A 25,872-nucleotide genomic window follows, 5' to 3' on the forward strand; every position below is an offset into this window, starting at 1 on the left:
CGAGGGGATACCAAGGGGCGGGACCCTGGCCGATAGCGCCTCTTGGCGGCCCCTCCGCGCTCCGATTGCGTCTCTTGGCGGCCCCTCCGCGCTCCGATTGGGCCCCGATTGACCCCTGTGCCTTTGTCCACAAATGCCCAGGCCACCCCCGGAGCTGAGGCCAGACACTTCAGGTGCCTTTAGCCCGTTCCCCATCGCAGTGGTTACCGCCCGTTTTCCTGGCCGGCTGACTCACTGAGACCACTTCATACACCGCCACCTTGCTGCCTCCAAGCCATTTCTGGCCACTTTTTGGCTCCCTCGGGTACTTAACTGCAACCCCTGGCTGCCGGAGCCTTCTCTGGTCATATCCCAGCACTTGCCCTACCCTATGGACATTACTGGCCTTTTCTGGATCTTTCAGAGATAAGAGCATGGACCTTGGCAGTATAGGGCCCAGTCCTCTGGGAAGGACGGACAGGGGGTTTCAGGCTGCTGTCCTCAAGATACCTAAAGTTGAGAAAAGAGATTCACAAGCCTCAAAGAGTCAGTGGGGTCCTCTCTAGGTACTTCTCTCTAGGAAAGGAGCTTTAAAAAGCTATTGTATTCCCAGGAGGTTGACAGAAGGTGAGCATGCATTTGAAACCCTGTCTCTGGGACGTCAAGCTTGGGCAAAATCATATTAGAAATACAGTTCTGGAGGGACCAAGGAATGCTCTTGTGGAAAAATTAAACCCTGTTTTGTTTTCCTGGAGTGTTATCCAGATCAGCATGGGGAGGTTACTGGGAGGCCAGTTTTCGATAAAGTTAACACTATGAGCTGCCTCTGGCTCTGATGGGAATAAGCCAGAGACCAGGCAGTCTTTGAAGAGTGCAAGAAATAAGTATTCGAGTAAATGATGCCAGGATCCCTTCTGACGGTGAAATCCCATGATACTTAATCGTCTGTTCTCTTGGAATTTGAAAGTCACTTGTTAAACTCCTATTTAGTTTTGAAAACTTGCCCAGCTGTGGAATTCATGTTCAGATCACTTTTGAGCTGTCAAGGTGACAGTTCCTTAATTTGGGTTCCATTATTACTGCAACAACTGCCTTATTTGTATAGCTGTCCTTGGCACACCGAGCTTTTTCACACTAGCTCTTTAATTTTATCTTCTCTGAGGCAGAATCTTCTGTTCAAAGAGACTGAGCAATTTGTTTTGAAGTCCTGCAGCACTCTCTTCTTTGTTCTGAAAGACAATTTTTCAGCTTTCTAGAAGACTCCTTGTGAAGTATACCCTTTGCCTAACCCTGCTGGGTCACATGCTCTCTCATGGGTTTCTGAAATCATCTATTCCTTGTGGTTTATTTTAGGACCAAGGCACTGATGTTTGATCGGGAAGCTTTACAACATTAAATAGAATCTTCAGAATGGCTTTGAACTCGACAAGCTAGAAATCCCTTCAGAACACCACCTTCAGTATGCATCTCCCCCAGTGGGCTTTCCTGGCCAGGAACTTTTTGCAGAGGTTGTGCTGCAGAGCGCCAGAATGCTGATGCCCATGGAACCAGCTTAGTGGATTTGACTTTTCTGGTAGAATTCTCTTGCTGTATTATATACTCTCTCCCAGAGTTCTAAGAAGTGTGGAGGTATTCATGGCACTGAAGAGCCTGTGGGGAAGGAAGTAGCACTTTCATGCTGAATGAAAACCAAGCAGGTGATATTTGTGGCTGAAAACATTTAAACCTTTCACGTCTGCATTTCCTGGATCGGGGACACGGAGGAACAGTCGCTGCTGGGGCACAAGAAGCGATCCCAGACAAGAAAACCCAAATAAATAGAATGAGGGCAACAGGCAAGTAAATGGCCACCACTACCTCAACAGAGCCGACATCAGCCTCCTGGTGAGTAGAAAGGCCTGTGTGGCTGACTTCCTGCCAGGCTGCTGGACCCATGTTTTGGATTAACAGAAAATCCCCAGCCTGTCTTGATTTCATTAAGGGGGGTGGAGGGTGGGGAAAGGCATTTTTTTCTCCGAGCAGGCGGATCCAGCATGTGAGCATTTCTTTCCAGAGCTGCCGGGTTGTGACCTTGCAGTGCTAGAGTGAGTCGAGCATGGCTGGTAGACCGGAAAAGATGGCCATGGCTGGTTAATACAGCCGGTTTTGATGACGGTGTGGGCGCTGTAGGCTTCATCGGTAAGAGATAAGAAATGGCTACAGTGTGGAGCCTCACCACTAGAAGAGGTTTGGCCAGTCCGTCTCTTACATAATGTCTTCCTGAAACTTAGTTCCCTTCTCGACCCCAGCTGGGTTAGGTGTCTCTTGTCAATTGCTTCAGCAAACATTCATTGAGGAATGAAAGCCAAAGGCATGGTTTAAATAGAATGAGCAGGTCTCGGTGAGGGTTGGTTATGTGTGTGGAAGGCACAAAGAGGGAGTCATTCAGAATGACACCCCGGTTTTCTTTTGTGTGCCTGAGCGAGGATGCTTTCACCCAGAAAATGTAAGAAGCAGGTAAACGGGGCCCAGCCGTGGAGTTTCTGAATGGGGTTTGACACATTTTTGAGGCTTTTTGATCTGGACTTGTCCTGCACTAGAAACAGAGTTCTCACTGGTCATCTGGAAGAGAAGGTGGGAGCCAGGCAGGGTGGTAGGGGGAGGGTGTAGATCCAGGGAGAAGAAGGAGGGTGACAGAGTGGTCACAGCTCTTCCTTCTTAACGCTCTAGCCTGATGGGTGTGCTTTTGGAGAGGTAAAACCCAGGCCTGGCCTTTGGGGAGTCTGTTTTGTGGTCTTAAGTTAATTGTGGCTTTGCTGTAGAGTAGACTAAGAGTCCTTTGCGAAGAATGGAGGGTTATAGAAATTGAGAATAGAGATGCCTTTGCATGGAGGAAATCAGAAGTTTGATGAAGGGTCGTGTCAGAGTTCCTCTTAACATAGTGTTAGGGTTTTGCCAGGCAGAGAGGGGTTCAGGGCTCTGCTGTGAACTCTCGGGAGCCCCATTTTCCCATCATAGACTCCCTATCCTACATTGAAACTGTATGTTTACTGTCTCCCTTTGACCACCACAGCCCCAGGTCTGGCAGAGGGAGAGCACACTGTCGGGCCTCATTTACTGTTTGTTAAATGAACTCATGAATTTCTGGCCCAAGGGATATTTCCGGAGGTCATCGTGCCCACCAGCTGTGAAGCAGGCAGCAAAGACACCCCTGTTTTATTATCAGAGCCTTTAGAGACAGCATACCAAACCCTGGTTGTATGGTTAAGGGTCTGTGTCCCAAACAAGAGAGGGCCCTGGGTGATCTGTCTCCTCCATCTACTCTTCAGTCTTTTTGGCCAAACGGCCTGACAGCTGGATAGAGGCATATTTTTAGTTTGACTGGATGGCCCCTGTGAAATGGTTTTTCTTATCTGTTTGTAGCTGCTGGGTTCTTTCTCCTCTGGGGCCACCAGAAGGGTTCTCAAATACAGAGTAATGAGCCCATCTTGCGCTGGGAAAGAGGAAACTGTGTTTTAAAATGCCTTGATCCCTGGATGAAAGGAAACATGGCTCTGTTCTGTTCTCTTGCCAGGTGGAATTATTTCTTCCTGTATGATGGTTCAAAGGTAAAGGAAGAAGGAGATCCGACAAGAGCTGGCATTTGTTATTTCTACCCTCCTCAGGTAAGCACCCCAGCGGGTTACTCCCTGGGGAGTTGGGGGCGGAGGGGGGGTCCTACTGCCTCAGAGTGGAAGCTTTGCAAAAGTATAGCATTGACAGTGGGACAGTGTTCTTCACATCACCCAGGCTTTGACATTTCTACTCTCTTTTCCTTAGTTGTACTATTTCTTGCTGTTCTGGTCTTGAAAGTCCCAGACAGCTCACCCCTTCCATCCTCTCTAGCTCTCTGCTACTATCCTGATTTTCTTTCCGCCTCCCCTTGCTCCCAGGTTTTGATCCTGGATCCAGGTTTTAGCTCCTTGGAAATGCTTTTTAAAATTTTTAAACTTTTTAAATTAATGTTTTTTTGAAGCACTTTTTTAAAGAAGAGATTTATTTATTGGAGAGAGAGAGAGAGAGAGAGAGAGTGTGTGTGTGTGTGTGTGTGTGCGCGCGCGCGCGCTGGGGGGCAGAGAGCAAGAGAGAGAATCTCAAGCAGACTCTCTGGTGAGCTTAGAGCCCAGGTCAGGGCTCTGTTCCACAATCCTGAGATCCTGACCTGAGCTGAAACCAAGAGTCAGATGCTCAACTGACTTCAGCCACCCAATAATAAATAAAATTGTTTTATAATAAGCCCCTAAAACAATTTTATTCAAATGTCTGCAAAAGCAGAGAGGAGAGTATCACGAACCCTCACGAACCCATTAATTAGTAACAATAATTCCTTAATATCATATGATACTATCTGTATTCAAATTTTGCCTTCCTATCTTAGAGATTACTTAATCAGACCTTGCTCCTTCCGTTCCTCCCGCCCTCCCTCCTTACCTCCCCCCCTCCACTTGCTAGTCAGGATCCAAACAAATTCTACACATTCCATTTGCTTCTTTTCTTCAGTTTCTTTTGTCACATACCACTTCTCACCCTCTCCTCAGCCCCTTTCCCCACCACCCCTCTGAATTACCAAAGTCTGCGCCTTTGTGCAGCAGAATGTCAGAAGGCCCCACGCTCTGGATGGGCCTGGTCACTTCCTCAAGGCAGTGTCATTTCAGATCTTCCCCTGTAGTTCCTTTACACTAGTAGTATGATCTAGAGCCTTGATTAAGTTCAAGTCCAGTTCTTTTAAGCAAAACTCTTTCATCGGGGCGTGTACATTTTCTGTTGCACTACACGATGTGTGGCTGCCCTGCAGGGTGGTTAAGGCTCAGACTGATCAGGAGGTCTAGGTATTTGCTCACTTGACTTCCCTCCCAGTTGGGTAGTTGGGGTAAATCTAGGCCACTCTACAGGGGATCTGAATAGGGACCAACGGCTCCTGCTTCTACCCACACAGGGGCCTCTAGTCCTAGGAACAAAAACCTAGTTCCGCACAGACCTCTTGTGCATGTGGCTGTGGACGTTCCGTGGCAGTTCTGACCTTCCGAGCAGAGGGCCGCAGATTCTGTCCTGTCCAACAAGGGCCCAGGAGTGAATACTGAGGCCTTGCCAGACATGGAAGGTCAACATCACATGTCCTTCTTTGTTGTTGCTACTGCCCTTAAATACAAAACCAACACTTAGCTCCCTGGCCATCTGCAACCAGGCAGCAGAGCAGATCCGGTCTGCCGGCTGCAGTCTGCCGTGGCCTCAGCCCCTGTTCAGAGGGATGCCTTATGAGTTCGACAGTTTTGGCTCACCTCCCTGGACTTTGCCTCTTCCCCACAGACCCTGCTCGACCAGCAGGAGTTGCTCTGTGGACAGATTGCGGGTGTCGTGCGCTGTGTTTCGGACATATCCTCCTCTGCCCCAACCCTCGTCCATCTGCGGAAGCTGAAGTTTGCCATAAAGGTGGACGGAGAGTACCTTTGGGTAAGTTGATTGGACAGAACCTGTGCTGCCAGGGTCGCCTCTACTGTGAGTCATCTGTCTTGGTCATGAGTGCTGTGTTGCCAAGGTGCTCTGGAGCCTGGGACACCGCCCCCCCCACCCCGCCGCACCCCTAGGGGCCACATGCCGTACTATCCACGCTTCCTTGGTTCCTCTCTGCAGGTGCCACCATAACCAATTGCTCTCCAGAACATTCCTAACCTGCCCTGCATTGCACATGGCTGCTTTCTCGTTGCTTTTGAGAGATTTCAGACAGCCTGAGGAAATTCTCTCTGCTCTGTGATGCAGGTCAAATTTTCAACCTCTGTCTTTTCTCCTCTGTATTCTCCACGCTTACAGGGCAGTGACCCAGAAACTCACAGATATTGATATGTAGATGTTAGGTTTCAAAGAACCATTAAAAAAAAAAATTAAAAAACCATTTCTTGACATCTGATGGTACCATATACACTAGGGTCTTCTTGTCCCATGCCTACACTTATTTAAAACTGATTTGGGAGGGGAAAGAATGCTTAAGTGTGAAGTGGCATATTCAGCTCTGTGGGTATACCTGCTAACATTTTACGATGACCTTTTTTTCTCATATCAAACCGTTGAAGGAATTTTACAGTCAACACTCACATAGACTTCCTAGGTTCTGCAGTTACCATTTTATTACATATATTACTTATTGTAGTCACTTTATCACATTTCCCCATCCAGCCCTTCATCTTCAGCGCTCGCCAAAATTACACACACTAGTATACACCCCCTCCCCACCCCCAGTACCGCATGGCGCATAACATTAATTAGAGTTCAGTAGTGGTTTGTGCTTTTTTTTTTTCTCTTGGAGTAAGAGTTACATACACTGAAACACAAATCTTGAGCATACCATTTAATGCATATGGACAAATAACACTCCATGCGACACAGAGCCCCATCGAGATGCTGAATATTAGTATCACTCTGGGCAGCTCCCTGATGTCCCATTAATTCTCACCCTTGAGACCCAGGCAGCCATCGTTCTGATTTTTTCCCACACGCAGATGAGTTTTGCCCGTTCTAGAAGTCACAGTATGTGTAGTGTTCCTTTCCGCGGGCTTCTGTCATGTGTGTGACCTCATGGGGCATGTATCCGCAGGTCATTCCTTTTCATTGTTCGGCAGCACCGTCTGAATGTCCATTGTCTGGACCTAGCAGTCTACTGACTTACCTATTTCTGGGTCCATGACCCGTGTCTAGTTAGGAGCAGTTAAGAATAAGGCCCCTAGGAGCATTCCTAGATGAGTCTTGTTGTGGATATGACTTTTCATTTCTTGTGGGTAAATAGCTAGGTATAGATTTGCAAGGTTACAGGGTGGGTGTATGTTCATTTTATAAGAAACTGCCAGACCTTTTCCCAAAGTGGTTGTACTATTTTGCACTCCTACCAGCCATGTGTGAGAATTCTAGTTCTTCCACGTCCTTGTCAACACATGCTGTCCGTCTGTTCAGTTGGAGCCGTTCTGCTGGGCGTGTAGTGATACCGCACTGTGGTTTGCATTTTCATTTCCCTAATGACTAAGGATATTAATGGCCACTGGTCTCTCTTCTAGAAGTGTCTGTCCAAAGATTTTCTGCCCATTTTTTTTTTTTAGATTTTTTATTTATTTATTTGACAGACGGAAATCAGAAGTAGGCAGAGAGGCAGGCAGAGAGGCAGGCAGAGAGAGAGGAGGAAGCAGTCTCCCCGCTGAGCAGAGAGTCCGATGCGGGGCTCGATCCCAGGACCCTGGGATCATGACCTGAGCCGAAGGCAGAGGCTTTAACCCACTGAGCCACCCAGGTGCCCCTTTTCTGCCCATTTTTTTTTTTTAAAGATTTTATTTATTTATTTGACAGAGAGAGATCACAAGTAGACAGAGAGGCAGGCAGAGAGAGAGAGAGAGGGAAGCAGGCTCCCTGCCAAGCAGAGAGCCCGATGTGGGACTCGATCCCAGGACCCTGAGATCATGACCTGAGCCGAAGGCAGCGGCTTAACCCACTGAGCCACCCAGGCGCCCCATGCCCATTTTTAAAATTAGGTTTTCTTCCTTTACTTAGTCTTGTGAGTTCTTTCTATATCCTGGATGTCAACTATTTCTCAGATATATATTTTAATTTTTTTTAATGATTTTGTTTATTCATTTGAGAGAGACAGAGACAGAGAGAGCACAAGCAGGGGGAGAGGCCGAGGGAGAGGGAGAAGCAGACTCCCTGCTGAGCTGGGAGCCCAACATGGGGCTTGATCCCAGGACCTGGACAGCATGACCTGAGCCAAAGGCAAATGCTTAACCATCTAAGCCACCCAGGTGCCCTTGTCAGATATATATTTTAAAGGTATTTTCTCCCAGTTTGTGGCATGCCTGTTTTCTTAATGATGTCTTTTAATGAACAGAATGTCTTAATTTTTTTCTAAGTTTACTTATTTATTTACTTAAGTAATCTCTACACCCTACGTGGGGCTCAAACTCATGACCTGGAGATCAAGAGTCGCGTTTACCCCCAGAATTTTTTATTTTTAATGAAGTCTAACTTGCCAGTTTTATCCTTCACAGTTACTGCCCTCTGTATCCTGTCTGAAATCATTCCCTACCCTGTTGGAGAAGACATTCTCCCATTTTTTGGGCAAGCTTTATAGTTTTAGCTTTTAAACTTAGGTCTGTAACCCAGCTTGGATTAAAATTTATGCTTGATTTGAAATAAAGGTCAAAGGTCCTCTTTTTCCCTATGGATATCCAGTGGCTCCAGCATCATGGTTGAGAAAACTCTCCTGCTTGGATTCCTTTAGCTCCTTTGCTGATGATCAGGTGACCATTGCAGTAGGGGGTCTGTTTCTGGGCTCCCTTCTTTTCTGTCTATCTCTTGGAAGATCCCGTATAAGTCCTCACTGTCTTGAAACCAGATCGTCTAAGTCCCCCAGCTTTGTGCTCTTCCAAGACAACTTTGGATATTTTAGGTCCTTTGTAAGTCTCTCTTGTAGAGTCAGTGTGTCAGTTTCTGAGGAAACGCTGGCAGATTATGGTGAGAGTTACATTCAGTCTACAGATTAATCAGGGGAGAGGTGAGCCCTGACCACGTGCCAGTTGTAAACCCTTGGATTACATCAGTGAACAAAACAGAGATCTTGGTCCTGGTGGAACTTCCATTCCGAGGGAATTTATTTATTTGTTTTCTGCCAGGGTTTCTTTGTTGCTTTAAGTTTCTGGCGATTCCCTCAGGAAAGATTCCTAGAGGTGGAATCATGGAGTCAAAGAAAACAGACTTTATTCAGGCTCTTAAAACATACAGCCAGATTCCTTGCAGACTGAGCACATGTTTCTCTTCTGTGGAACTCAGCCCCACAAAAGCGTTCCAAGGCTCTAGAATGGTGTGATGATTCAGCCAGTTCCCTTCTCGAAGCTTCCAGGCTTGGACTCAAAGCAAAGGAAAATGCCCATCTTCTGGTTTCCCTCTTTCCAGGTCCTGGGCTGTGCCGTGGAACTCCCTGACATTAGCTGCAAACAGTTTCTGGATCAGCTTATTGGAGTCTTCAACTTTTACAATGGACCCGTTTCTCTGGCTTACAAGGTATGGAGATAGTGGTGAGGAGTCTTCAGCAAATCCCATGTTGCCAGAACACAACATGATTCTATGAGCTGTTGTAATGCTTGGCGTAAATACAGCATGTCCAGCAACAAGATCAAGGGGCCTTGAAGTCCCTCTCAGATGCCTTTGTTCCCCAGTGGTGTAGGTCACGTCCATTGCAAATGTCTGTTCCCATGTCCTCCTCCCTGGGACTGTTGGAAAAGCAGGTTACCTCTGGCCCCAGCACGTGCGCTGGGTCTGTGGTGGCTGAGTTCTCAGCGGGGGCAGGGGGTGGGGGTCTCGTGTACATAGGAGGTTTAAAGTAGGCCCTGTCTTCTGGCCAGTGTCCCGGGTGAGGAACGAGTTTTGTAGGCATAGGGAGCCTGGCCGAGGGGTGTGTCTCATGGGATCTCAGACACTGACATCAGGCGGTTCCCGTTTTAGAACCACTCTCAGGAAGACCTACGCGCCGAATGGGATACCTTCATTGAACAGATTCTGAGGAACACCAGCGATCTGCACAAGATATTCTGTTCCCTCTGGAACCTGGACCAGACTCAGGTAACACCCTCATCCCCTGTACGTATTCCATGTAGAGGAGTAGAGCCCACTTGCCTGACCCACAGACTGCTATCAGAGAGCCCACAACTGTTTACATGGTGCTTAACATGGCATGAAGTCAATAGTCCGTAGAGGGTAGTGTTATTTCGCTAGTGTCCCAGGAGTGTGGAACTCGGGCATCTGAAGGTCCCTGTCTCTCTTGATAAGGATATTCCACGATTGCCTTGTGTTCTCAACATCAAAAATGCCCGGTGGTACCATTTTAAAAACAAGGTCTCTCTGTGTCCGGGAGAGAGTGCTTGGGAGCGTTTTGTTGCAGAGCCGTTCCATAGGCCACTGGCGTTCAGTGATGCGTAGACTGCTTGTGTGGCTGGTCTGACCCCCCACACTGCCTGTTGCTCAGTGGCCTTGATCTCGGTGAACAGCACATCGTCATTGTCAAGGGCCAAAGAGAGATGCCAGGCTGTGCCCCTTAAGAACCGACTGCCTGTGCCCCCAGCACCCCAGGAGGTGCGTGGGCCGCATCTCACTGCAGTAGCTAAGAGGGTCCTTTCAACAGGGATGTGGCGTCGTGACTCTGCCTTCACAGAGCCCGACTCCGGCTAGAAATGGGGGCGGGTTTTCCTGGCTCCTGTTGGGGAAGTGTTCAAAGTGGGCCCCAGAGCGCCACAGAATGGCTGGCTGGGACCGGGCACTGTCTCGAGGATGTGAGAGAGGAGCGTAAGCTCCAAAGCTGGCTTCGCTGGCACGGAGCTCTGACGGTGATGGTGCAAGTTCTGGCTGCTGCAGTAAATAGGAAGGAGGCTGCTGGCAACTCTTGACCAGGTCCAGATCCTTCTCTGGTATTTTTAGGAACTTGTAGGTAACAGACTCCTTACAAGGATCTTGGAGCAGAGGAATCTTTCTCTGAGTGAGAGACCGTGATGTTTTCATTTGCTGTTAAGGGACAGAGTCATGAGGTCACACGAAGTGTGCTCTATGGCAGTGGGGTTTAGGCTTCAGACGGAGGGGAGCGGCGGACGGGGAGGGTTGTGTTTGAGGGATAGGCTCTCCTGTCCTCTGCCTCGTGGTCTCAGCATCGAGTCAGGGTCTCCTGAGCGGAGACCTACCTTTCTCCCTGTGAGTGGCCATGGGCCCTGTTTGCCGCACCTTCCTGCATCGGCAGAAGCCGCCCCGTTCCAAGAACTTGGCATTTTGCATCTTCCACAGCTCTGGGCGGAAAGAGGTGGAATGCAGACCCAAGACGTGACACAGATCTTACCACATGTCACCTTCTGCTTTTTCCCCATTTTGGCTTAGGACCTGCGCCTCTGTTCCATAAAGGCCCCCTCACCCCCACGCCTTTCCACCTTGGCTGATGGCAAGTATGCTCACTCGGGGCTGTGCTTCTCCCCTCGCACAGGTGGAGCCCCTGTTGTTGCTGAAGGCGGCGCTCATCCTGCAGACCTGCCAGCGCTCACCTCACATTCTCGCCGGCTGCGTCCTCTATAAGGGACTGTGAGTGATGCCAGAGCCCTCTCCTGCACCCCGTGCCCCTGCTGCAGGACCCTCCCAGCCACCTCTAGGTCACAGCGCAGGGTGGGAAGGGGAAGCTCTGTCTCTGGCCAGTTCCAAGAGGGCTGTTTTGGCAAAGAGCAGGTAGTTTCAATTTGACCTAGGGGACATATATGTGTTTTAGCAGAGCCGGGAAATGGGCAGTTGTGTTCAGAAGAGGGTTAGGAATATAAAAGGCAGCTGTAGAGAGACCTACGGAAGTCTTAGCATGGGGTACCCCTGGGTGGCCAGCGGCCAGCGCTGTAGGCAAAGGGGTGTGGACGCCTGCTGTGTGTGCCTCCTCCCACTGCACTTGCTGCAGCCACCTTGCCTAGCAGCAGAACGGCCTTACCTGCTTCTGCTCAGGCTCCTGCCGGCCTACCGGCTGGGTCTGTCTCTTGCTTGCCTCTGAGGTCTCAGCACACCTCTTTGTGTAGTTGGAGGGCATCAGAAAAGCCCCTCCGTGCATGGTTCAAGGCGGCGCTCCTCATGGGGTCTGCTTACTGCTTGTGTCCAGAGCTTTCTGACAACTAGATGAATGTGTGATTGGAGAAGTTCTGGGGGCCTGATGGGCTGGGTTTTCAGTCCTGGCCTCGCTTTCCCGGCCCTGTGACCCCGGGCAGGTTGCTTGCTGAGTTTTCTCTACCAGGAAAGAATGAAATGAGAGGGCAGACCTAGAAGGACCTAGCCCAGGTCCTGCTTCCCAGTGGCCCTTGGCACAGTGCACCATCATTCCTTTCCCCTTTGCTCACGATGATGGTTCTGAACCTGCGGGTGGTGCCTCCAGGCTCACCGGTGGCATGGCTTCAGGCATATTTTCCTCATGTCACATTCCTTACATGGTTGTTTTGTTCTTTTTTTTGTTTGTTTGTTTTTTTTTTTTTTTTTTTTTTTTTTGTTTTGTTCTTTTTTAAGATGTATTTATTTATTTGACAGAGATCACAAGTAGGCAAGAAGGAAGCAGACTTCTTGCTGAGCAGAGAGTCCGACGCGGGGCTCCATCCCAGGACCCTGGGATCATAACCTGAGCCGAAGGCAGAGGCGTTAACCCACTGAGCCACCCAGGCACCCCTCCTTACATAGTTTTAAATCATACACCTAACGTATGAACAGAGCCTCCTTGTGGGAAAAAAAAAAAAAAAGAAAAGAAAAGAATCAAGATAGAAACACACGGAGCACAGTTTCCAAGTTTCTCTGAGCCCAGAGCCCCGTCAGCAGGTGGATGGGCATCCTCTCTTTTCCCGGTGTTTCCAGCACATCAGCGGACATTGCTTCTGTTTATTTTTGCCACATCCATAAATGGGATCCTAGGGCTCTTCAGTGTGTCGCACAGAGATTTCTCTATCAGCCCATGCTGGTCTACTTTATTCTTAGAATCGCCACACACCTTTGGTGTTACAGCTGTGCCATGATTTCCTCAACTACTCTCTAGTCGATGGACATTTAGCGATTTCCCCATTTTTGTAGTAATTTTGCCATTTTTTCTATAGTCAGTATTCTTCATCATGCATCTTGGTACAAGGCAGGTCAGAGGATTTGGACATTTTGAAGTTCAGTAGGAATGGCCAGAGTACCCTTCATAAAGGGCTTTGCCAGTTGAAACTCCCCAAGATCTTTTTTTTTTTTTAATATTCTATTTATTTATTTGAGAGGGAGAACTGAGCAGGGAACATGACATGGGGTTCACATAAATCTGTCGCGGCGGAATGTGCATGCGTTCCACACCAGAGCTGGGGCAGTTGCGGGGATATGGTGACAGATGCGTTCTCCGGAGGCGTAAAAGGGTAACAGGAATCCTCACTTTCCTTCCCAGAGGAGGGAAACAGCAATTAGAGCGTGAAGCCTGATGCGCATTGGTGGGGGGGTGGCTGCTGCCTGTGCAGGACGCAGGTTCTCGCCTGACCCCGGCCGTGGTGGTGAGCAAGCAGCTTGAGGCAGCTTCTGTTCCATCTGCTTGGCTGCTGGCATGCGGTGGGGGCCAGCACGCTGGGCCTGGCTGCGTTTCACGAACAGATGGCACAGCGCAGTCCTGATGATCGGGTCGGGAGGAGAAAGCGGTCCCCGGCGCCAACTTCTGTGTGTGTTTATTTGCAGAGAAGACCTGCAGGAGGGGGCGGCCCACAGGAACGGGGTGAGTGGCAAGGTGTCTCAAAGCATCTTGAGAACGGGGTCTTCTCTGCTGCCTGTCCCCTACACAAGTCACAGGAGAGGCCACGCAGTCCCATGGGTTAGCTCATCTGTTCATAGATTAGGAGAACAGTTGAGAACTTTAAGAACGAAGTTAGCCGTCCGAGAATCCTGATCATAAGGCTCATGATTTTAGGCGTACCTTTTAAATCCCTGTTTTCAGATGCTCCCTCATTCATTGTTATGATCCTGGTTAGGAGGGACTAAGATAAATGGCAGCGGCCACAAAGACCTTCTGCGGGATGTGGAGGTGTCCCCGAGAGGGTTACTTTGTTTTATTTTGAAGCCCAAGTTAGGGCAGATCCCTATTGTCAGTTGGAAGTGCTTTCTTACAGCTTTGATCTGTTTTTTTGTTTTTTGTTTTTGTTTTTTTTTAAGTGCTGCTAGATTTTCTTCCCCCCAAAGTCACCTTTCTCCACGGCAAGAAGTAAAGCTGCCCATGAGGGGTCCTTCCTCGCTGGGCACGAAAACTGTAGCTGCAGTTTTGTGTATTTTGTTCTGGGCTGAGGAGTGTGTCAGAGTGCTGTTCTCTGAGTTGGCGTTGGGTTGGCTACATCCCCCCAAGAGCGGTGACTCCCCTTCCATCTTCTCTGGCCCAGAGCTGAGCCCTGTCTGTGTTGCTTTGTGATTCTAGGAGCAGCACTCCCCCCGAATGTCCAGATCGTGCCTGTGTTCCTGACCAAAGAGGAGGCCACCAGTCTCCATGAATTCCCGAGGGAGCAGTCAGCCAGGTACCAGAGCGGCCGGGGTTCCTCATGGACTGTAATGGAGGGACTCCCTCCCATGGGTGTGTCCACACAAGCCCCCAGACAGCCCAGCCTTCCATATGCCATCTTCTCCACGCTCTGCCATGACAGGGGCATCTGGGACTTGAGCATGTAGATAACAGGCGGCTGGTATCGTGACATGGGTGTGGGTTTCAGGTTCCAGATCTGTCGCACATCAGCTGTGTGACCTTGGGCAAGTCCGTTCCCTGCCAGAGCCTTAGGGTTTTCATCTGTAGACCCCATGATAAACCTACTTCATGGGCTCAGTGTCACAATTGGAAATAGTATACGTATAGCCTCCAGTCCAGGGCCTAACTCAGAGCGGACTTGCACATGGGGGAGGCCGTCTCTCACACTCTGGGCCCTGCTGTCTCCAGCAGGTGATCTGGTAGCACCGTGTGAAGCTCTGAGGGCCAGACGGTGCCTTCCTTTTACTCCTGTGGTTTGACCACCAAGGCGTCTTCGGCTCTGTGGCCTCGGGCACCCACTTGTCAGCAGCGGCCCTGCTTTTTATGGAAGCAGAGCTTTAGTATTCTCCGGGGAAGGGCACCTGCCTTGTGTTTGGCCAGGCGCCCCTCCTTCATGTCTGCCTTGTTGCCAGCCCTGCTGCAGCACCAGCCAGACTCCAGGGGCGCCCAGCCCGGCAGCCTCCACGCCCTCAGAGCACCGTTGCCCCGACAGACAAGACCACTGGCCACATGGAAGCCATGGCCTGGATGCTGGCAGCCACTCCTGAGTCTGCGTGTCCTGATGGAGCCTGGCCAGATGGCAGCGGGGAGAACGGGCACTTGCCTGGCCATGATCTGGAGGACGTCAGGCCTGCAAACCTGCACAGCCCTGCCAGGGACAAGGGTCCCGGTCTTGGCTGCTCCCTGGCAAAGGAATTTCATCTTACCTGGGGGGAGGAGGAACCAGACTTGTCTGCCATACACATTCCAGAAGCTCAGGAAACAGGAGCATCCTCGGGTTATTTTGCCCTCCCAAGTATGGGTGCCCCAGACGGTGGTGGTCCTTGCTTTGAGGAATTTGTCAGCATCTCTGGCGACCGGGAACCAGAGCCACCTGATGCCCTGCCTGTGGTCATGGCCTTCAGCAGCCTCCTCCCTCCATCCACTCCTGAGATGCTCAGCCAGAACGGAGCCCTGAAACAGCACGATGACCTCCCAGAGGACAGCAGCCAAGCCCCCTTTCCCAGGGAAGACCACCTGTCCAGAAGGACGAGCAGGCCTCGGTCTTGGCCTTGCTCAGACTTGAGGCAGAGAGGAACCATGCTGCCCATGAGGGGACAGGGCCTGGAGTGTGTTGGGGTTCACGACAGCTGCTCAGTACCCAGCAGCTCAGACTTGGCAGAGTCTCAGGATGACAGCGGTTCCCCTGCAGACAGAAGTGACCCCAGGTCAACCCCAGCATCCTGTATGGGCCTCGTGCCAACGACGCTCTACACCCACAGTGTTAACGGGCTGGTGCTGTCCCTGCTGGCCGAGGAGCCGCTGCTCAGCGACGATGCCGCCATCGAGGAGGTGGTAAGTGTGTGCAGACCTGCCTTCCGGGAGCGGGGACAGGCGTGCAGGGGCCCGCCTTGTAGCACTGTGTAGGGCTGTGAGACCTCGTGGGTCATCCCCACCTGCTGTACACGGTGGGGATGACGGTAGTGCCTACACCCCGGGTTTGGCAGGGGTGAGTGAGTCCAGCGCAGAGCACAGTGCTGGGGGCAGAGGCATCCCACAAGCTTAGTCCCCTGACCCTTCCCCACTTCCGTTTTCCCGGAGTGCAGGGCGGGATGTTCTGGCTCCCCCTCGGCAGGGTCGGGGTGCTGGCCAGCCCTGCCCTTCAGGTGCAGTGCACGCACGATCATACAGGTAAAAGCGGGGAGCACGGCCAGGGTCGTGCCGCCACCCCTGCCACCACCGCTGGTGGCCTCCCCTCCCAGCCTGGGCAGCTGTAGGTCCTGTGTCAGCTGGAGTCTGGGTGGGGACTATTCCAGAAGGCTGTGCTTTCCCTCCACTGAACCGAGGTGATCTGAAGCTCCTTCCTAGCGGTCCTGAGACATCTGAAATGCTAACGGGCTCCAGAAGCCTCCTCTTTTTTTTTTTTTTTTTTTTTTTTTTTTTGTAAGATTTATTTATTTATTTGACAGAGAAAGAGAGATCACAAGTAGGCAGAGAGGCAGGCAGAGAAAGAGAGGAGGAAGCAGGCTCCCTGCTGGGCAGAGAGCCCGATGCGGGGCTCAATCCCAGGACCCTGAGATCATGACCCGAGCCCAAGGCAGAGGCTTAACCCACTGAGCCACCCAGGTGCCATCCAGAAGGCTCCTCTCAAATCATTCCAGCCTCTTCCACCCAGAGCAGTGAACTGACCTTCTCGGAGCCCACACTGGCACTAAGCTCCAGTTGCTATAGTAACAGCCTCGCCTGGTTAGCCTGGAAGTGGGAGCAGGAAGAACAGCAGCTTGAAACAGCTGCAGGGCAGATAGTGTCCTGGGGCTTGCCTTGTTTCTGTTCTTAAATCTGTATTATTCTAAGGCGGTCTTATTAGCATGCAGGGCTTGGTAAGCGAGCCAGTCCCCTTGGAGCACAGAGGAGGGAAGGCAGCTTCCTCTGTGCTGAGCCTGCTCCTCTCCAGGCCTGCTGGTTTATCTTCCCTTTCCATAGTCTGCACGGCACCTGGTGGTGGTTGGGTTGTTTCCTGCACCCTCTTCCACTGCAGCTGGGAGGGACTGACCCTCCCCCTTCCACCAGCACCCCAGGGCCCCTGGGTGCCATGCTGGGTCTGTCGTCTCCCTGACGATACCTTGGTACCCGTGGCGTCTTCTGCTTGGTGCCAAGCTGCGGACAGGTTATTCTGAAGGCCTGGCATTTGGATGCCATGAAGTTGGATATGCTATCTTTATGTTCCCCGCCGCCCTCTCCCCACCCCAAAAAAGAAAAAAATAGCATAGGCTCCTCCTGAGGAAGGAAGAAAATTAACATGTACTCTGAATTCAGTGGCTTCTAAGGCCTTGACATCTTCTATTTCAGCCAAGAATGAGAGCAGCACGGGGGGAGGCACTATAACTCCTGTTTTACCAGGAAGAAGACAAAGCGGAGGGTCCAGAATCCTGGCTTGTTCCCCGTCTCCCTGCCCCTGCTCGTCTGCTCCCCCACTGATCCAGACCCCTGGAGTGACCGGCCTTGGTTTGTCCCATAGGGCCCCTCCGTGTCAGGACAGCGGCCTCCATGGGCTTTCATACAAAGGAGGGTCTGGTGTGAGGTGGGCCCCAGGAAAGCGGTGCGGTGTAATGAAGAAGCAAAACTCTTTTCTAAAAAGAGTCGGGAGTAACTAGCTTTGATCAGCTTGCTGGTTTGAGAGCTGCCTTTATTGATCAGGCCCGAAGGCTGTCTGTTTTATAATTGGGAGAGCTCTTTTCTTGCCTTTCTGTCCTGGAACCGCATACAAATGCTTGACCTGATTTCCCTCCAGACCTTTGGCCGCTGTCGGGAAAAGCAGGTCCGCTGCAGAGCGGTAAACCACAGTTCTGATAGGACAGCAAGGCCCCCCGCACCCCGCTTTGAAAGGGTTCCTTGATCATTTTACACACCATCAACCCATCTTTTTTAGTGAATGGACTGCCACCCCTTTTATGTTTGCTGAGGGTTGGGGCAGGGAGCTGGGTGGAAGAGGGTTAGGGGAGAGAGGGGAGCAGCCAGGAGAGGTTACCCATGGTTCCAAGAAAACCCGAGTGTGCTCACACCAGGGGGCAGCATAGAGCCACTGATTCGTTGCTGCTCAAAACCCAAGATAATCTCACTGACCTTCAAATCCAGGGATCAGATCAATTATTCACTGCTACAGTAGGACTTTTGAGCGGTTGGTATACAGCAGATGAGGCCTGAGGTTAGTGCCAGGGTATCAGTGTAAAATTCTTCATGAAAATGTACCCCTCCCCCGTGAAACTAGCACTTTGGGTGAAGGTATGTCACTGTTCCACTTCTTCCGCACGCTATGGCACACGCGGACATTCAAGCCACTTGCTTTACCGCTGACTAGAAGCTGAAGGAGCCAGGAATTAGCCCCAGCTCCGTGTCTCCTGGGGCTGTTGTGAGACATGTCTGCTAGTCTGTCTCAGGGCTTGGCAGACTTTTAATGTAAAGGAACACCTGGCGCGTGTTTTTCAGCTCTGTACAGTTACCCGGCTCCACTGCTGTAGACAATATGTAGACAGACGTCGTGGCTGTCTTCCAGCCACACGGTACCTATGGATACAGAAATTGGAACTTCGCTTTCTTCTTTCTCAGCTTTTCTGTTCACCTCTATTTTATGATTTTTTTAGAGTTTATTTATTTTTAAAAGATTTTATTTGTTTCTTTGATAGAAGGAGACACAGTGAGAGAGGGAACACAGGCAGAGGGAGAGAGAGAGGGAGAAGCAGGCTTCTTGCCGAGCTGGGAGCCTGACACGCGGCTGGATCCCAAGACCCCGGGATCACGACATGAGCCAAAAGCAGACGCTTAACCGACTGAGCCACCCAGGCATCCCTGACTTTTCTACAATTTAAGAAAGCATTAGAACATAAAGGTGGGAGGGGCACCTGGGTGGCTCAGTCAGTTAAGTGTCCGACTCTTGGTTTCGGCTTAGGTGGTGATCTCAGAGTTGTAAGATCACGTCTTGTGTGGGGCTCTGCACTGGATGTGGAACCTGCTTAAGATTCTCTCTCCTGCCCTTCCATTCCCCATGTTCATGCGCTCTTTTCTTTCTCAAGTAAATCTTTAAAAAAAAAAAAAAAGAAGAAGAAGAAGAATATAGGGCGGGAATTAGTACTTCTCCAAAAACAGGTAGAAACACCAGTCAGGGTCCTTTCTGCTGATCAAATGGCCATGCAGGTTTTCCCTGGGTTGTTATTTCTGAGGCCCCGGCCCACTGAGGTTAACCCGGCCGTTCCTTTGCAGTACCACAGTAGCCTGGCGTCCCTGAACGGGCTGGAGGTCCACCTGAAGGAGACGCTTCCCAAAGACGTGGCTGCCTCCCCCAGCAGGATGTACAACTTCACGCATTATGACCGCGTCCAGAACGTGCTGACCAGTAAGGAGAGGCACATGGGGCCCAGGGTGGGGGTGAGGACTCGGGGCTGGCGCCCCCGGGGTTGCTGCTGTGCCCAGAGTCGTGGCCTGCCCATAGGATGCTGCTCTCTCGCTTGGGAGCCAGCTCCCACTGAGTTTAGAATTCGCCTGGCAAACATTTCTTTACTCATTTTGTCTTTTTGGTTGTTTCTCCAACATTTTGAGAGAAGCACACACATGTTCAAATATCTGTGAGAAGGTCTGCCTCGAAATGTTGGTGTTCATGGGCAGAAACCGGTGTTGCTCATTCTCAGGGACATCGTGCAGTCTGTCACATGGTGGCAGCTGAAGCGGCCCAGCATGTTGGGTGCTGGCTCTCATGGCCCTGAGTCCCCCGCCACCGCTCTCCCAATGTATAGTGCTGGCGGTGGGGAGGGCAGGGGAGGAGTCTGCCACCCACAACTTCTGTGTCCTCTTCCGGAAGCAAACCTGCCACAGGCAGCCACCTCCCAGGACCGCCGCTTCCTCCGGGCCATCAGCCTCATGCACTCGGACTTTGCCCAGCTGCCCGCGCTGTACGAGATGACTGTCAGGTGAGTTTCCCCCCAACCCGGTCACTCCTGAAGTCCTGCACCCAGAGCAGCCTTTCCAGGGGTCTGGGCCACAGTCTTTTCATAACGAAATGAAGAACATTCATCCAGTCCCCTGCCCACCATTACCTCCTTTCACGGGACCTCTGTCTCTTGCCAAAAGCGATGCCCGAGTGCCGTTGCTGCCCACCAATATGGTCACGTGCTCACAGAAACGGTCAGACTGGCACGAATCTAGGAAGTAAAAGGCTTGCCTCCCCTCACCTGTCACACCCAAAAGACCGGTTAGTCTGGTTCTCTCTCTTTTTTTTTTTTTTTTTTTAAAGATTTTATTTATTTATTTGACAGACAGAGATCACAAGTAGGCAGAGAGGCAGGCAGAGAGAGAGGAGGAAGCAGGTTCCCTGCTGAGCAGAGAGCCCGATGTGGGGCTCCATCCCAGGACCCTGGGATCATGACCTGAGCCGAAGGCAGAGCCTTTAACCCACTGAGCCACTCAAGCGCCCCTAGTCTGGTTCTGTTACTCCGGGTTTTGTTGTTGTGGTGGGGTTTTCTTTTTTGCTTAGAAAAAAGAGATTGTATTTTTGTTATTTTAATCGTTTTTTTTCTAAAAAGTAGGATCACACTAATGTACTGTTTTATAAGTTCCTTTTTTCACTTTATTATATATCCTAAGCATCTCCGTATCAGTAGGTACAGAGCTATAAATTAGTATCATATAGTATTTAACCAACTGAATTCTACTTTTTCTCCCTACATGCTTCTCTTATGAAACCATAGGAGAAAATCAGGCAAGTGAGAGGGTCAAGAGGGAAGGGCGTGCTCTGTGTTTGTTATTCCACTCAGTCCTTGGGATAATTTGGACGGGTGCATGTTTTTGTCCTCATGGTACAGACGAGGATATTGAGGCACAAACAGGATAAGTGGCTTGTCCCAGTGTCACAGTCTGATTAAGGGACAGAGCCAGGATTTGAACCTGAGTCTCTCTGACTTTAACATATACATTCTGTCCACACATTTCCAGCTCAAGGGGGTGGGGGAGGGCAGTCGAAATGGAGGGGTGTGGGCCCTGGACTCTCACAGACATGCCCTGGGGCCTCAGCCATCACAGTGATGCTCTGCCAGTGCCCTGCACATGGGGTTTCGGGCATCTTTGCGGCCCAGCGCCATCTCTGGCCAATACTTCAGTGTATCTTTCCATAAAAATGTGCTGTCTCCAGCTTTAAGTCTGAGCTGCCCCAGGCTGGCAACCTAGATGAACGTGTCCTGTCACAGGTATGGGAACCAGTTGTGCTGGGGTGTGGGGGGTTCTGTTTTGAGAGGGATGGAAATAAGTGAAATGTCAGCCTGAGATCTGTCAACCTCCTCGCGGCCCTGTGATACTCCACCTTCCTTGGGGAAGAGAGGGTTTTAGTGTTGGGATACGTGGCTTATTTTAATAGTAATAGAAGCAGTAGCCACAGTTTCTTAATCCCTCATCACGTGCTAAGCAATTTATATCTTTGACTCATCTTGTCTCTTAAAAAATCTCAGGGATGGGATTCACTATCGCTCTTATCCATTTTACAGATGTGGGACTTAGAGCTGGGACTGAGAAAGGATGAGTCACTTACCAGGGGCACACAGCTCGGGAGCCACATGGCTGGGATCAGCTTCTCGGTGTGTGGGGCCCTAGCTCATGCTTGTAACCACGAGGCCGTGGAGCCCCCTCTCCGTGGCTGTTGTGACATGCCTCTGACTCTGCTGGTCCAGGGAGTGGCACAAAACACCTAGGCCAGGGAGGCCCTTCTAGCCCCTTGAGCTCCCAGGGAGAAGCTAGAGGAGGATGGGACTCTCCTCCCTCCTCGCCTGGAAGCAGAGATCCCAGTGAGGGGGGCCCTTGTGGTTCTTGACTCTACCCTCTCTTAGTAGATTTGGGGAAACAGACCTAGTAGAGCAGTAGTCCGAGGCCGGCAGGATCAAGGAACCAGCTGGTTGCCTGGCCCTGGAGTTGCTTCCTCCCTCATGGGTCCTCCTTTGCACAGGACCTTTATCCCTCCGTTTCTGTGATAGGTTTCCTGTCACTTTATGTCATATCCCACTCCTTTGCCCATATTCCCTTCACTCTTCCAGCTGCCCTCCATGGACAGTCTGTGCTTGGCAGCCTGGTGGCATCACCCAGCCCCACGCCGTCAGGGCCCTGTCTGTCCCATGGGGTCACCCCTCTGCTGCATGACTGTATGAGGCTGTTCTGTCAGCACAACGTGCACCCATCTGTGCACCCATGCAGCTGCCGTGCCCCCTTCGGGCTCTGTGGCCAGGGCCACCACACACAGTCACAGCGTCCCGGTAGTGGAAAGGAAAGAGATGGTGACGGGCACGGATGCTGGACCTCAAGTGCAAACATCAAAGCCCGAATGGTGGCATTTGGAGTTGCGGGGCCCCCGCAGCACCTCTCGAGGTCCCTGTGGGCAAAGGCCTGCACAGGTGGCACAGGGACGGTCATCTGTGCCCTCTCTCCCCGCAGGAATGCCTCCACTGCAGTGTACGCCTGTTGCAGCCCGGCCCAGGAGACCTACTTCCAGCAGCTGGCTGCGGCGGCACGGAGCTCCGGCTTCCCCAGCCCGCAGGACGGCGCCTTCAGCCTCCCGGGCAAAGCCAAGCAGAAGCTGCTGAAGCACGGGGTGAACCTGCTGTGAGCCAGGCTGGAGGGCACGAGCGGCTCCCAGGGGGAGGCCTGCCTTCTTCAACAGAAGACGTCCCTCGGTTTTCTCTGTCTCGGTAGAGTCCCCTTTGCAGACACCGTAATGACACTTGAGTGTCTGTGAACTCGTTTGGGAGCCCAGGGTTTCAGTGGGTAGTACTCTGGGTCAGCAGGTCCAGAGCTCATGGTAAGGGGCCTTATGACACTGACCGCAGCCTACCAAAGAGGGCTGGGGCCTGACGCTCACTCTGCATCTGAGGCTCCCAGCATTTCTCACTACTGCTCCCATCAAGGCTTAACTAGTACCACGAACGTTCAGGTGACTGTTTCCTCCAGAACCCCATTGTCCTAAGTCCCGTGGACATCGTGAGGTGGGCTGCACGGGGGGATAGAAGTGGTTTGCAAGTGAACAGGGACTCCCACACCTCGGGTGGGGGTTCCTCAGAGCGCCCCTCCCGGGAGTTCTCGACACTCGATGCAGAGAGGCGGGCAGCAATGCCGAAACCACCTTGTTTGCCTTCTTCTGGAACTCTGTGCAAAACCAGGAGCCCGGTCTTCAGAACACCCATGGTGGGAGCCAATCTTGATACCGTGCAAAGGAGCCTGGTGTTTTCAGGTAACTAAGCCCTGGGGTGCCGAGACGGGGAACCGGGTGTTCCTTTGGTGCGAGGAGGGCCGTGCAAGTGAGTGTCCTCAGCAAGGAGTTTCCACAATGTCTGGGGCAAAAGCAAAGCTTTGTGAAAGGGAGCGGCACGCACGGGTGTTCTTGCCCATGTCCGAGGCAGACGGTGTGTGCTAACGTGTTTGACGTCACAGTAGGAAGTACTTACCGGAGGCTTAACTGTTCCCTGGGAGTACCTGAGATCCCACTGGAAAACTGTAATGTTAATAATTTCCTAACGGTGAACCAATGTCTCTTGTTGACGACAATATCTTTTTCTTAAAACAAGTTGCCAATGGTTAAAAATAAAACAGCCCAAACTGCTGTTGGGTTGTGAGTAATGCTAACATCTCCAGTGACAAAGTTAAGATAAGGGTTCACATATTTTATGAGTGTGTGTGTGTGTGTGTGTGTGTGTGTGTGTGTATTTGGTACAGACACCTTTCTCGGTGCCGTGCCAATGTGGGCAGGTGAGGGGGGATACACTTCAGACTGGTACACGGGTGTGTCCGCGAGGAAGACAGTGCAGCCACTGACCTGGCTTCAGCATGGCTGGCCCAGCACACCAGGCCTAGTTAATTTTCCTCCCTGGGGTCCCTCCCGCACTGGCTGGCCTAAGTTAAGGGTCATCTTCCCAGATGGAGGAGAGCGCACCCTAAGCTAGGGTAAATGTTTACTGTCCTACTGCTCTGCTAAATTCTCCCAAGAAAAAATTTGGCACAGGCCTCTGTGTTACCCCTTCAGGGAACCTTCCCACGACTGACTGACACAAAACATGGCCCTTTTCTGTTGTGGGGTTATTTTTAAGCAGCCAAACTCTTCCTTTTGCTCACTGGGGCTCCAGAATTCTGAAGTCCCCAGATTTGAGCTCAGGGACATTACAACCTGTCCTGTGTTGAAATGGGGACAGAATTTGGAGCCCAGAACCCATTTTCATCTGCCTGCTCCCAGCTTAGCTAATGGCCTGAGTTCAAGGACTTTTCCCAACCCGATCCATTTCAGGAAAAAATCACTGGGCTGTCACTGGGGTCTTTCCTAGATATCATGCCATCTGCAGACCTTAATCTTACTGGGTGTGCTTTTGGAAACCTCATTCCCCATCTACTTTCTCAGAGCTGCCATTGAGCCTAAAAACACTCTTAACACAAAATGCTTTTGTTTCTGAGAATCCATGTTCTAGGCAGACACATGCTTCCTCTTTAGATCTGACCCCAAATTAAGTCTTAAAAATTCACTGTAGAGCCAGAGATCAACACAGCAGAATGTGAAGACCCACACGCAATGGTTAGTTCAAAATAATGAGCACAAATTCTCTACAACAAATTAGGGACCTACCTTCTCCCTTGAGCAGGGCCTATACTTAGTGATTTGCTTCTAACAAACAGAACGTGGTAAAAACGACAGTATGACTACTGGGAGCAAGTTACACAACACGTGGCAGATTCCATCTCTCTCTTGGTTCGTCTCCTTTGGGGGAAGCTGACATTCAGGTAGCCCGTGGAGAGGCCCTCGTGGTGAGGGTCTCCCGCCCACAGCCATGCGAGGGAGCCTTCTTCCTCCAGCCCTGGTCAAGCCTTCAGATGAGTGCAGCCTTATGACAGTCTGAACCAGGACTGTCAAACCAAATTGCTTCCGAATTCCCATTATGTGACATAATCAATGCGTGTGGTTCTGAGCCACCATTTGGGGGTCGTTTGTTACACAGTAAGAGCTCATTAAGACACTTGGGTGCAAATATCCCATCCACCAAACTAGGTTCCTTACAACTTTGGCACAGGGGGCCATTGAGCCAAATGCTAGACGAAGCTGCAGGCTCAGATCCCAGCTACTCCTTTCCCACTGGAGAGAGCAGGGCTGGACAACAGCAAGATACTGTGAGCGCTCCCTCAGCTTTCTTCCTACAGCTTCCTGAGCCGGACATGAATGCCCAGCTGGGTTCCCCCCTTTCCTCTGCGCATTGCCCTGGCCTCTCTTCTTACTCCAGCCTCGCAGGTGCCTCCATGCAGGTCACCCTTCTCTGAAAGTAAACAACCAAATGGCCCCAAGCCCCCAGCCTTCCCGGCCCCAGCCCAGCTTGCTTCTTGGGGAAGCCCAGTGAGGTGCATGAAAACCCACAAAGCTTTCTGCTGGAGTTTGAGGAAACGCAGGTGGAGCTGGGTGGAGCTGGGGGACGAGCAGCAGTGTGGGGGAAGCTGAGACAGTCCCTCTGGATGCTGATTTCCTCAGTCCTAGGATACATGTCCAAGAGCTGGGGGTCACCTGGAGAGTGGCCTCCCCTGGTGTGCATTTCCACTGTTCCTGAAGCCTTGAACATCTCCCCGTCACCAGCCCAGCACTGGGCTCTCAGCTATGGCGGCTTCAGCACATTGCCCTCTGGCTCCAACTTGCCCTCAGCCAGTGTCCCCCAGCACCAGAGCAGAGAAGACAGCTGCATACAGTCATTTGTGCTGTGAACCTTCTCCTGCTCTCCACCAAGATGGGACTTTACAAGTCCTATTCCTTGTGTATGGAAAAGCACCCCCCCACCCGAGTCTCATCGACCCGGATTAATTCAGAAAAGCTGGAGTCCATAAACATGCACAGGCACACCCCTTCCCTCTGCTTCTCTGGTCCCATTTACTTTCTGCCGTGGGGCTCAGCTCCATGACCTCAGTGGCAGCCTTGACCCTGACCGGGGCCCAGAGGCCACTGGAAGCACACTGCTCAACCCCCCGTCTTCCTGTTCAGTACTACAGAGGTCTGGTGACTGAGGACATCATTTCCGGACAGTCCCAGACCCATACTCTGAAAATTAGCATCTGGACTCTGGGCTCCCCAGAGCAGG

At 51.3% G+C, this 25,872-nt stretch overlaps 1 protein-coding gene across 1 annotated transcript; it reads left to right on the top strand.

Moving 5' to 3' along the window:
* Positions 1-101: 101 nt before the first annotated feature.
* On the top strand, positions 102-22,448 carry LOC111160092 (HPS4, biogenesis of lysosomal organelles complex 3 subunit 2). The gene is given in 14 exon segments (XM_022522923.1): positions 102-606; positions 1,333-1,863; positions 3,533-3,623; positions 5,305-5,448; positions 8,926-9,033; positions 9,475-9,591; positions 10,994-11,156; positions 11,225-11,229; positions 13,219-13,255; positions 13,946-14,042; positions 14,680-15,601; positions 19,004-19,136; positions 19,599-19,707; positions 22,211-22,448. Coding segments are annotated over 13 exon segments (2,139 nt in total). The 5' UTR covers positions 102-606; positions 1,333-1,822; the 3' UTR covers positions 22,383-22,448.
* The last annotated feature ends 3,424 nt before the right edge of the window (positions 22,449-25,872 follow it).

This window comes from Enhydra lutris, unplaced genomic scaffold (genome assembly GCF_002288905.1).
Source record: "Enhydra lutris kenyoni isolate GAN:26980312 unplaced genomic scaffold, ASM228890v2 scaffoldscaffold73, whole genome shotgun sequence".
Lineage (NCBI taxonomy): Eukaryota > Metazoa > Chordata > Mammalia > Carnivora > Mustelidae > Enhydra > Enhydra lutris.